This window comes from Anomaloglossus baeobatrachus, chromosome 8 (assembly GCF_048569485.1).
Source record: "Anomaloglossus baeobatrachus isolate aAnoBae1 chromosome 8, aAnoBae1.hap1, whole genome shotgun sequence".
Classification (NCBI taxonomy): Eukaryota; Metazoa; Chordata; class Amphibia; order Anura; family Aromobatidae; genus Anomaloglossus; species Anomaloglossus baeobatrachus.
Window position 1 is genome coordinate 200,826,469 of NC_134360.1, and position 12,601 is coordinate 200,839,069.

General features: G+C 46.4%; 1 protein-coding gene across 2 annotated transcripts in view; it reads left to right on the forward strand.

Annotated features, from left to right (window-relative positions):
• The window catches only part of DPYD (dihydropyrimidine dehydrogenase), a 1,712,944-nt gene that overhangs the window by 1,522,566 nt on the left and 177,777 nt on the right, over positions 1 to 12,601 (forward strand). For both annotated transcript variants that reach the window (XM_075321045.1, XM_075321044.1), the window contains exon 20: positions 2,251 to 2,430. In XM_075321045.1, the coding sequence (XP_075177160.1) occupies positions 2,251 to 2,430 (180 nt within the window). The remainder of the gene's footprint in view (positions 1 to 2,250; positions 2,431 to 12,601) is intronic.

Consider the following 12,601-nt stretch of genomic DNA (forward strand, 5'->3'; position numbering starts at 1 on the left):
TGCCATGTCGCTACCGGCGCCGGATGTGCGTCACTATCGACGTGACCCTGACGATATATCGGTAGCGAAGTCGCAACGTGTAAAGCCCACCTTTCTGTTCATAATGCAGTTTTAAACTTTTGAAAGAGTTTGTCTTCCTGAAGACTGTTTTTCAGCCTTTTGATTTTATAGTGCCTAATTTTGAGGAGATTAGACTAGGATCCATTTCAAAGAACTTACCAGCACTTTTTGTTTTCCACCTGACATTTTAAGGTCCATTGACACTACCTGATAATTGGGAATGATCATTCCTGGGAATGTTTGTTTTCAAATTATCAGTCTGTCTTAAATTATTTTTAAGCTTGCCAAAGATCTTGGCAACATATAGTCCTAAGTAAACATGATATATGCTGCAGAGAACAATTATATATATTGTTCACAGAACTATTGTTAATATTGAGAAAAAATATGCATCTAAGTAAAAAAGTGTGGCCAAAAGTATCCCTATTTTTTTATTTTATTTTACTAATGCCCTTTATGCTTATTTAGGGGCAGCACAGTGGCTCAGTGGTTATCACTGTATTCTTGCAACACTAGAGTCCTGGGTTCAAATCCCACCAAGGACAACATCTGCAAGGAGTTTGTATGTTCTCCCTGTGTTTGTGTGGATTTCCTCCGGGTTCCCCAGTTTCCTTCCTCACTCCAAAGACATACAGATAGGGAATTTAGATTGTGAGCTCCAATGGGGACAGTGTTTATGATGTCTGTAAAGTGCTATGGAATTAATAGTGCTATATAAGTGAATAAATATTATTATTTAAGAATAAATACATGTGTAGGTGATAGACAATACAATTCTAAGTCCTTATTATCTTTAAGGACTTTTGTTACAAAAATCACGCATTACTAAAACCTACAGAATAGGTGTGAAATGTATGATCGCTAGACATTACACCTCTTGGACTAAAGGTACCGTCACACTAAATAACTTACCAGCGATCCCAACAACAACGATACAACCTGATAGGGATCGCTGGTAAGTTGCTAGGAGGTTGCTGATGAGAGGTCACATAGTCAGACGCTCCAGCGATCCCACCAGCAACCTGACCTGGCAGGGATCGCTGGAGCATCGCTACACGGGTTGCTGGTGAGCTCACCAGCAACCAGTGACCAGCCCCCAGCCAGCAGCGACGCACTGAAGCAATGCTGCGCTTGGTAACTAAGGTAAATATCGGGTAACCAACCCGATATTTACCTTGGTTACCAGCGCACGCAGCTACACGTGCAGAGAGCAGGGAGCAGCGCACACTGCTTAGCGCTGGCTCCCTGCTCTCCTAGTTACAGCACACATCGGGTTAATTACCCGATGTGTGCTGCAGCTACATGTGCAGAGAGCAGGGAGCAGTGCACACCGCTAAGCGCTGGCTCCCTGCTCACCTAGTTACAGCACACATCGGGTTAATTACCCAATGTGTACTGCAGCTACACGTGCAGAGAGCAGGGAGCAGCGCACACCGCTAAGCGCTGGCTCCCTGCTCTCCTAGTTACAGCACACATCGGGTTAATTACCCGATGTGTACTCTGCTACACGTGCAAGGAGCAGGAGCCGGCACTGACAGTGAGAGCGGCGGAGGCTGGTAACGAAGGTAAATATCGGGTAACCAAGGACAGGGCTTCTTGGTTACCCGATGTTTACCGTGGTTACCAGTGTCCGCAGAAGCCGGCTCCTGCTGCCTGCACATTTAGTTGCTGCTGTCTCGCTGTCACACACAGCGATCTGTGCTGCACAGCGGGAGAGCAACAACTAAAAAATGGCCCAGGACATTCAGCAACAACCAGCGACCTCACAGCAGGGGCCAGGTTGTTGCTGGATTTCACACACAGCGACATCACTAGCAACATCGCTGCTACGTCACAAAAGTTGTCCATCAACAGCGATGTTGCTAGCGATGTTGCTTAGTGTGACGGGACCTTTACATCAATGAAAGTTACCATGCTCTTACATTTTCGACAGTCATATAGAATTTTATGCCTTCTCCAACAATTCATTCAAACTCCTGGACCACAAGAATGAAATAAAAAAACACAAAAAGATGTGTAATCATTAAGAATTGCAGTCAACTTGCCCAAGTAGACTATTGAACTACTGCGAAACCGACAATAGTCAACCGGCAGTCATTTAATGGCCATGGTTGGAAAGTGTAAATGCATCCTTAGTTTGTCTTCATACAAAAGAAAAAAAATGCTAAACTATTTTATTTCCCTTTTTAGGTTTGCAGTGCTATACAGAATCAAGACTTCACTGTGATTGATGACTACTGCACTGGTCTGAAGGCACTTCTCTACCTGAAGAGCATTGAGGAGCTTCAAGACTGGGATGGACAGAGTCCACCCATTTTCAGTCATCAAAAAGGAAAGCCCATTCCAAAAGTAGCCGATATCGTAGGAGAGGTATGTGGAATTCTAACTAACCTTGTCCTATTCTTTTTCTTCTCCAATTATGGGCTGTTTTATTCAAAACAATAAAAATAAAATGAACAGCAATGTCAGACTTCCCAAGCTGTAGGAGGCGAGAGCATAATAGACATTTTAGCTTTTCATCATTTTCGAACAGCAATGCCATTCCATGCAGCTAACGATGTGTAATGGCCTTGATGTACATTTCCCATTCATAGTGTTCCATCATACAGTGTCTGCAGAAAAATATATATTTAAATGTAAATGAAAACAGACAAATATGCAATCGGAAGGAAGGAGCACAAACATTTAGCTGTCTGTTGTCTAGTATCATACAGAAGCACAGCATGTAGCATTTAAAACTTATTTAGGCAATTACAAAGACTAGCTCTGAATAAAGGCCAATGTCTACTGAGAGATGGTTTAGAAAAAAATGCTAAAAAAATAATTTACCCAACTTTATCAATACAATAAGAACTGGTCAATTTAGGAGCGATGGAATCAATTCCTCGAAGTGATGAGAATTTATTATTTTAATGCATTAATTTTTTAAAAATCTATGTTATTTTCATGCCAGATTTTATGCTGTTTTTACAGCCAATGACAAAATTGGATTCAAAAGTAATTGGAAATATAATGAATTGACATATACTTCTACTTCTTATTGAATCTGTTTTGTCTTTGGTTACAAAAAAGTATCCAAAACTATAGTTGTGTTATTTTATATTAAAAAAAAAACCATGTATAAAATCACTCTTAGGGTACGCGAGCACAAATGTTTTTTTCAAGTGGATTCCGCATTAAATCCACATTAAAAAGTGCCGGAAAAAATTAACATAATACAAAACTATGTAAAACGGCATTGCTGTACACATTTAGTTTTTTGGTTACTTCTTTTAACTAGTTCAAGCAGTGCCGGACTGGGCATCAAGAGCCCCGCAGTAACTGCATCTGAGGCGCACCCTTCTTATATCTTATCCATGAATGTATTATTGGTTGAAGATGGAGGGGATTATGTTGTTCGTAGCTGGTCCTTTATGAAATGTCAGCCTATGTTTCCATAGAATAATAAGATGGGTGGTATGATAAATAAATAAGATGCTGTAAGTGGCCTTTGCCTGCATACAGTGCCCGTCTGGGGGACCACCTGGAAATTTACCTGTGCTCCGATGGGCCAGTCTGAGTCTGGCTTCAAGGTTCGAACATCATGAAGATGTTAAAAGAAGTAACATGTTCATTCTTCTTGCAGCTTTGATTGGAAGTTACTCACTGTTTGTAGTTGAGAAAAGATGGAGGATGCGGAGATACCATAAAAAACACAGCAAAGCTGCTTTAGAAAAAAGCCACCAGCTTTTTCTTGAAGCAGTTTCGCCTAGAAAATTCTTGGCAGATATGAAAGCATCTTAAAGACGTTGTGTGAAAATACCTTTAAGAAAATTCCCATTTTTAAAATTGGTGGCTTATACGTAACCCTTGTTTGGTACCATGGGGTCAATGTGACTCCATGCAGATTTTATACAACCAGTGATTTTTTTTCATGGCACCAGACAAGGGTTAAAAAAGATCAATATTACATCATTGTCATGTATAAAAAGAGGTATAAAATCACAGGACAGATTATAACATTACCACTTTACAAAGCCTTAATGCAACCTTATCTAGAATATGCATTTTAATTCTGGGTGCTGGTTGATGGAATGGATGCCCTTGAGTTATAAAGGGTACAAAGAAGAGCCACAAAGCTGATAACTGATAAGAGGATCTAAGTTATGAAGAAAGATTAAAATAATTAAATAAATTTAGTCTTGAGAAGAGATGTCTAAGAGGGAACATGACTAACTTTTAAAAGTACAGAAATAACATATGCAAAATGTAAAGTCAAAAGCTGATTCAAGTATAACCCCCTCAAACCCTAAGAGGAAACCCCTTTTCTCCCAGGAGAAAGAAAGTTTTGATCACCAGACGAATCCTTGATTTCCTTACCATAAGAACTATTAAATTGTAGAACAGCTTTCCGCAAGAATTGGTCATAGCGCGAACCTTTGACACGTTCAAAAAGGCTTGGATGCTTTTTTAGAAGAAAATAACACATTTTTATATAGATGTGTAAAGTTCTTTTTTCGGGAAGGCAATAAACTGGAAAGAAAAAGTAGCGCAAATAGGGTCTTAACTGAGGATAGTGGATAACGTGGAGAGACAAAAACCGGCTCACCTAGGGTATTTGGGAAAGCCACAAGTACTGAGAAGGCAAAGACAGCTGCTGCAGCATCCCTGGTAGTAGTATTCCTTAAAGAAACAAAGACAGGATTTTGCCACTCAACCATGGAAAAATCCACGCAAGATAATAAGATGGTGATTTTTATTGTCGACTCGTTTCTGTGAGCAATTTCTCCTTCTTCAGGATAGAAATTGCTGTCAGAAACGCATTGACAATTAAAATCACCTTCTTATATTGTCTGGAGTTTTCCACAGTCTTGCGGCAAAATCCAATCTTTCTTTCTTTAAGAAATACTAAAGGTCTTTTCTGAATGTTTGGGTCAGTGGATCAACAATTGGGATCAGGAAGGAAAGACTAGATCGTTGATGGTGAACTGGATCATATATCCTTCTACTATTTGGAGGATCACGTTGCTCAGGTGTCTTTTTTGCTCTGTAAACTAGAATACTGTAAATTTAGTAGCAACAAAGGATCATCCATCAATTTTAAAGAACTTTAAAACCTCTTTAAGGTAACCATGCAATCTATATTATTAGTGATATACATACAGTTCAAGAGAGGCCTTATACTTAAAATTTGATGTGGGACTTATATTCTGTTCTTTATTTACATCTCTATACCTATTAAGGGAACTCTTTACCACTTTGCTTACTTACAATAGATTGGGCTCTTGACTTATGTGAGTTTTACAGCAGTGTATGGTCTGGCTTTGCGTAATGGACTCCCTTACACATGAGAAGGGGGATGTGATGAGGCTTCATCTCTTACACTATCTGTTGAGATGATCAATGTCTGATCTCTCATCTTGACGTTATACCATACCATCCTGAGAGCCCAGAAAAAGAGCTGATAGGATCTAAAACAGCACAGCGCATTCCTACCACAACTATTACTTACCTCTAGAGGTTGAAAAATAGGACTATGGCTCAACTGCAATTGATTAGACAAGATGGCATATTGTAGAGATATGTCATAAGTCTTTTGCTGAGACAGCCCTTTTAAACTACATATCCATTATGGCTCATGGATTGGCATTGCCGATTGCACTGTGCGTGGAGACATATGAATACTTAGTAAAAAAACAAAGTGTTCCCAACCTTTCTTTCCTGAAGGGCCACGTTCAGCTCTAATAGAGGATCATGAGCCACATCCAAATTTTCTCCACTCCCCAAGGAGTAAGTGACATCATACTCTCGCCCCCTTCAAAGTAGTGACACCCAAAGTTCCTACTAACTATATATTGACAGCCAAAGCTTTCCATAGAAATGACAGAGGCTGTATACCAAGGTCCAGTGTTCTCAACCTTACCCGATTCAGTATTCTTGTGTGGCGCCCTGGACAAGCCAGGGGCCACAGGTAACAACACACACACACCCCCACCCCCAGCAGTTCACAGCAGACATCCCCATTGAGACCTGATTTCTTCCTCGGGTTCAGACAGACACACCAGGTGGGCAGAGGCAGGCAGATGGGCACGCCCACCGAGGAGTTTAGCTGGCCTGAGGCAGGAAACAGGCCCAGACAAGTCCAGGAGAGGAAGAGAGAGGAGGTCTGCAGGAGAGGCAGATGCAGACTGGGGCCTAGGTTGGAGCCTAGGGCCCTCGTGTAGAGAGTCAGGCAGACAGTAGTGGCCGTCTGCAAGAGCCGGGAAGACAGTCTGGTGGAACCGTAGGTAGCCGGGGCTGGGCGGTGGCCCACCGGTACTGAACCGGGGAGCCAGCTGGAAACCGGAGAGCAGGAGGAGTGTACGGAAGGTGCAGAAAAGGACTTACATTACCAACCAGGGGTCAGGGGAAAAACACCGCACCCGTCTGTGGGACCCATCCATCCAGCCATTTGTTTCATCAGAGACTCTGTGTGCATCATTGGGCTGAGTGAGTACCACCGTGCCGTGCGGCACAGCGCTGCCCCCGCGACCCTGCACCTCGCCAGGCCCCGTAACCCACCTGCCATCCATCCCTACCCCATCACCGGGCCCCGGGACCATCAACCCCCTACCCACGGAGGGGAGAACTAACATCAAAGCTGCTCCCTGTCACCGCTCCCGGGATCCCCGTCCAGAGCAGCGGTGGTGTCACAACTTCACCACAACCGTGGGAGGCGTCACGGACAATATCAAACCCCCACAATCAAAACCCCCTTTTCACTCACGGGCGAGGAACGCCGCTCGAGTCCCCGGGATCCGGCACACCGCTCGAGCCACCACCGAGCAGCAGCAGCAGCCGGACCCGAGCAGTGGGAGAGCGCAGCATCCCCTCCTCCGTCCGCGACAACTTGGCGTCACGAACAGGATCCTACCGCTCTGCCGTTGGGTAGAGGTGCGCCTTGTTATTGACGGAGGTGTCCGGCTGAAAATTTGCCGAAGCCGCCATCTTGGGCGCGAAAAATTCCCGCTCGAGCGTCTCCTCGAGTAGTGGAGGCGCGAAAGCCAAAACCCCGCCCCTGTAGAGGAGGTGCCAGAGAGACAATAAGGGGGGGCGGATGGTGTCCGGCCGCATGTGAACCGCGGCTGTGGAAGCAGGGATGCCAGGACTCTGCAAGTGTTTTGTTCCTGGAACACCGCTGCGCGAGATGTCCCGCCCGTCCAGCATCACTGATGACAACGGCCCTGGCAGTCCACCCGGCCGCGACGGAGATGACGACGGCTCCGGCAGTCCGCCCGGCCGCAACGGCAGCAAAGTACCCATCCCGTTAACGAATCTGGGCAGCCTGGTTCTGGACTGGGGTCAAGGGGTGCTGCCCATTTCTTAGGGGCAGCATCAGGGCCAGGTTGTTTGGGTGGGTGACTGAAGGACCCATTACGTTGCCGTTATTAAGTGGGGGTTTTTTTGCTGTTGCAACGGTTAAAAGTGTTATGCCTCCCGTAAGGGAAGTTTTATGAAAAAAATGCATGTGTGAAAATGTTTTAAAAAAAAAAAATGTTTTACTCTTTTTCAGTTTGTGAAAATAAAGCCGGTGATGGACGGGCAGCCCGCGGACGGTCTGCATTTTACTAAGGGGGAATGTGGCGCCCTGGACAAGCCAGGGGCCACAGGTAACAACACACACACACCCCCACCCCCAGCAGTTCACAGCAGACATCCCCATTGAGACCTGATTTCTTCCTCGGGTTCAGACAGACACACCAGGTGGGCGGAGGCAGGCAGATGGGCACGCCCACCGAGGAGTTTAGCTGGCCTGAGGCAGGAAACAGGCCCAGACAAGTCCAGGAGAGGAAGAGAGAGGAGGTCTGCAGGAGAGGCAGACGCAGACTGGGGCCTAGGTTGGAGCCTAGGGCCCTCGTGTAGAGAGTCAGGCAGACGGTAGTGGCCGTCTGCAAGAGCCGGGAAGACAGTCTGGTGGAACCGTAGGTAGCCGGGGCTGGGCGGTGGCCCACCGGTACCGAACCGGGGAGCCAGCTGGAAACCGGAGCACAGGAGGAGTGTACGGAAGGTGCAGAAAAGGACTTACATTACCAACCAGGGGTCAGGGGAAAAACACCGCAGCCATCTGTGGGACCCGTCCATCCAGCCGTTTGTTTCATCAGAGACTCTGTGTGCATCATTGGGTTGAGTGAGTACCACCATGCCGTGCGACACAGCGCTGCCCCCGTGACCCTGCACCTCGCCAGGCCCCGTAACCCGCCTGCCATCCATCCCTACCCCATCACCGGGACCATCAACCCCCTACCCACGGAGGGGAGAACTAACATCAAAGCTGCTCCCTGTCACCGCTCCCGGGATCCCCGTCCAGAGCAGCAGTGGTGTCACAACTTCACCACAACCGTGGGTGGCGTCACGGACAATATCAAACCCCCACAATCAAAACCCCCTTTTCACTCATGGGCGAGGAACGCCGCTCGAGTTCCCGGGATCCGGCACACCGCTCGAGCCACCACTGAGCAGCAGAAGCCGGACCCGAGCAGTGGGAGGGCGCAGCGTCCCCTCCTCCGCCCATGACACTTGCATCAAGCATTCTCATCACACTATTGCATCAAGCTTTAAGCACTTCCTCTGAACAGCAGTATCATCCTATTCCCAGATTACTATATTCAATATATATTTAAATACCCAAGGCCAGTATAAGCATCCAGAACTGGTATTTTGTGTGGCGCTACTCATCAGAGTCACTATCTGGAGACGTACTCTTCATAGCTGTTTGTAAGACCTGGTGATGATGAACCAAACTGCCAGACAACTGCGATCCACACATCATAAACCTGCAATCCACATATGGTTTATGAGCCATAGGTTGAAAACCCCTGGTATAGATGTAAAGTTCAACAGGTGATTGAATGCAACAGCTCAGAGAATGAGGATTCAGTGGTAACTGAACCATCAACGGTTTTATTATCTTTATAAATATTAAGGATTATGAAAGATAATGCTATAACACAAGTAACAGTGGTAAATCAGAGTACTTCACATAGAATAAATTAGCACCACAGATATCTGGAATACAATCACAGTATTATTTATAAGGTATTACTCCAATCACTAATGGTCACTGTCAGAATTATCGTATTCTAGATCCCTTTAGCAGTGAAACGTCAGTGTCACACTATTTGTTACTGTAGACTACTTAACTTAACAATACTATACAGTGTACAGGCCCTAGCAGAGTCAAAGACATTAGTCATTAGGCTGCAAGTCCATATCAGGGGTTTCCTCATACACTATACATGTTGGCTGCCTCCGCTCTCTGAAACGCAGCCTAAGTCCCCACTCAATACCATATCTCTGTGCAAGAAGCAACGGCCTGGCTCTGGATCTTGACTTGCATAGCCTGTGGCTTCCTCAAGTACTTCAACTGGCATGCGTCATGTGCTTCTACTGGCACGGGTCATGGACTTCTACTGGCATAGGTCAAGGTCTTCTACTTAGCTTAGGTCACCAATCTTCATCTCAGCTCAGTTCACCGATCTTCCACTAAGCTCAGGTCACCAATCTTCCTCTCAGCTTAGGTCACGGATCTTCCACTCAGCTCAGGTCACGGATCTTCCTCTCAGCTTAGTTCAACAATTTTCCACTCAACTCGCGTCACAGATTTTTCTCTAAGCTTACGTCACCGATCTTCCTCTCAGCTCTGGTCATGGATCTTCCTCTCAGCTCAGGCCTTTTCTGTGATCTGACTGCTCTAGGATGCTTTTGTGGCAATTGGGTTGTAAGCCCGCTTTACTACCACACAATCTTCCTGGAATACGATACTGGCCCCAATTTCTTATCTTCTTGGTCTAACCAGGCCTTTTGTATTTAGTAGCTGTGACACAAATGTCACGTAACCCGGTGTCTAGTCTCTTATCTTCACCTGGACGATGTCTATTTCGCTCTTTGGTTCTTCTTTCTGATATCCATGGCAATTGTTTTTGTTTTATGATTATCGGCCAGCAGATGGGAATGTTTTTACTTGCAAATATTTTTGTATCCCCTTAAATAGAGATACATGGTCATGTCAAAACAAATAGGACCGTAGAGTCCATCCAACAAGCCTAACATATTTTTTCTAAAGCAAAACAACACTCTAGAGACGAATTTCCCAATGTTAAAGGAAAAATCTCTTTCCGAACTTTAGCATCAACATCCCATCTCCAAATACAACTCCAAAGCTTTGCAATATTAAATATTTAAAGAAAGTTATTCAGGTCCTTCTTAAATTTACTTAACTCTTTCCTAATGTAGCATTTAATAGTATGTCCCAAGTTGTGGTCCAATGTGTGAACTGGCCTCAGAATGTGAACCCACCCCACATCCAGCAGATGTCATCTGTGCTACACAGTCAACATCTGACTATAAAAGTAGCAACTGGAGCTAGCACCAATTGCTGCTATTTAACCATTTAAGAACAAGTGAGCAGCCAGATGCAACTCTCACCTGCTGTTGATTACTTATTAGTGATGAGCGAGTACTAAAAAGCTCGGGTGCTCGAGGCTCGGGCCGAGCATCCCAAGATACTCGTGTACTCGGCCCGAGCAACGAGCCCAATGTTATCCTATGGGGGATGTGAGGTAAATCCGGAGATATGACGATAAATCATGACATTCAAGTCATGTCAGGAAGCCCTCTCCTGGTGTCACTACCCCCTTCCCTTCACACAACTGGTTTAGCAACAAATCCATGGCCATGTCCTGTGATATGGAAATTAGGTGGCTTTAGGACAATGGACACAGGATGACTCCCTGCCGTCACCCTGTAACAAGAGTTGTATCTCATTAGCAAGGCTATGGAAATAGCCAGACAGAACGACTCCAGTAAAAAATGGTTCATATCTCGCAAGCCATATTTCCGATAAATATGGCAACCATAAAAATGGTGTCTCCGCATGCGGACGATGCCGGCACACCCTTTTTATGGGAACAGGACATTGGGAAATGCCCCAGGCGTGATATCAGCCAATGGGGAACTGGCAGACAGGTCATGAGTCCCCTCGTTCTGTAGCTAAATTCATAACTGTCACAATGAGAGCATTGGCGTCTGCCTACGACGCTCCCAGGCAAAGTTATAGCCAAAATCCCCTTTGCTGGATAATTCTGATCCATGCAGGGGGAGTGGCAGTGCTTCCCTGTGAGGTCACTAAGGTAGGAGGGGACCTGGATCTGCCCAGGTTGATAACCCTACTTCGGCCATTTTCCAGCGTTCTTCTGCTCGGGGGCCTGGTTGGGAAAGACCTGTGAGGGGGTTCCTGGAAACCTGGTCTACAGCGCCCCCCTGTGGCCAGACACACAAGGTAACTGATGTAATTGTATACCTGTTTGTAACCCATGCTTTATCTGTAACTGTACTCTGACATATGTATATTCTGTAGATTCCCTATTGTATATATTGTAGTTTCTAGTGTGCTTTAGGCTGATTAAATTATATAATTAATCTTGGGCTGTTCTGTTATCTCGATCTTGAATCCCACGTCTGTGTGTTCGGCTAATAGTTACCGTGAAGCGGTTGGTGGCAGCGAGTTGTGCCAAGGATTATTGTGGGGAGGCCAGTGAGATTCGGGGAGGTTTTATATATTCCGCCCGCGGAGGTCGGGGGAATATATACCCTACTCTCACCGGGGACCCTTCAATAATCGGCATAAGTAGTATAGCGGCCTCCTTGCTTATTGTCGGGCAATTCCATAATTGGCCTGACTATAAGAGGGGCGCTAGAGAGCGCGTCACGTGCTCTGTCTGTCGGTCGGGAGGTATAAAGGAGGGGTGACCCCCACTTGTTACCCCCCCGATTGTGACGTACTGGTAGCCAGCGCGGGGGATTTCTGAGTGACCCCCCCGGTGGTTTGTGACATATTGGTGGCATAGCGGTGGGATCGAGATAATAGTGTGTGTGAGTGTGAGACCCATACTCCCAGACACTAAAGACTGCCTGCAGCAGCTGTGGCTGCTGGGGTCTTCAGACTAGCTCAACACTAGAGTGTCAGAGTGCAGATACTGTAAGGTGTGTGGAGGCATCAGGTGTCAGTTCTGTGTCAGTGACCAAAAGTCTGCAAGAATGGCTGAGAGCACCAGGAGCAAAGCCAAAGGAATGGCCGATGCTCAGGCCAGAGACGATGAGGAGGTTGTCCACGAGTCCTCCAGGAGCTCGACGCCAGAAAACAGCTCTGCAGAGGACATTGCACAACCGGGCACTGCTGGACAAGATGAGGAGCAGCTCGCCCAAGGGTCCTCCACGAGCCAGACGCCAGCCCTCCGCTCTGCAATGGACAGTGAAGCACCAGGCTCCGCAGCGGGCCGCAGATCACCACGTGCCATTCCACCGAGCCTGGGAGGCTCGGATAGCCTTCTTCAAATGGCTATGGCCCTACGCCAGGCTGGAGACCGGGAGGGCTACAAGGAACTCATGGCCGAGCGTGAGCGGCAAGCAGCGCGTGAAGAGCGCCAGGCAGAGCGTAACTACCAGCTGCAGCTAGCTCAGCTCCGGCCCTCATCAGCCACCCGTGACCTTCCAGACACCAAACTTCCAAAGGTCCGTGTTGAGG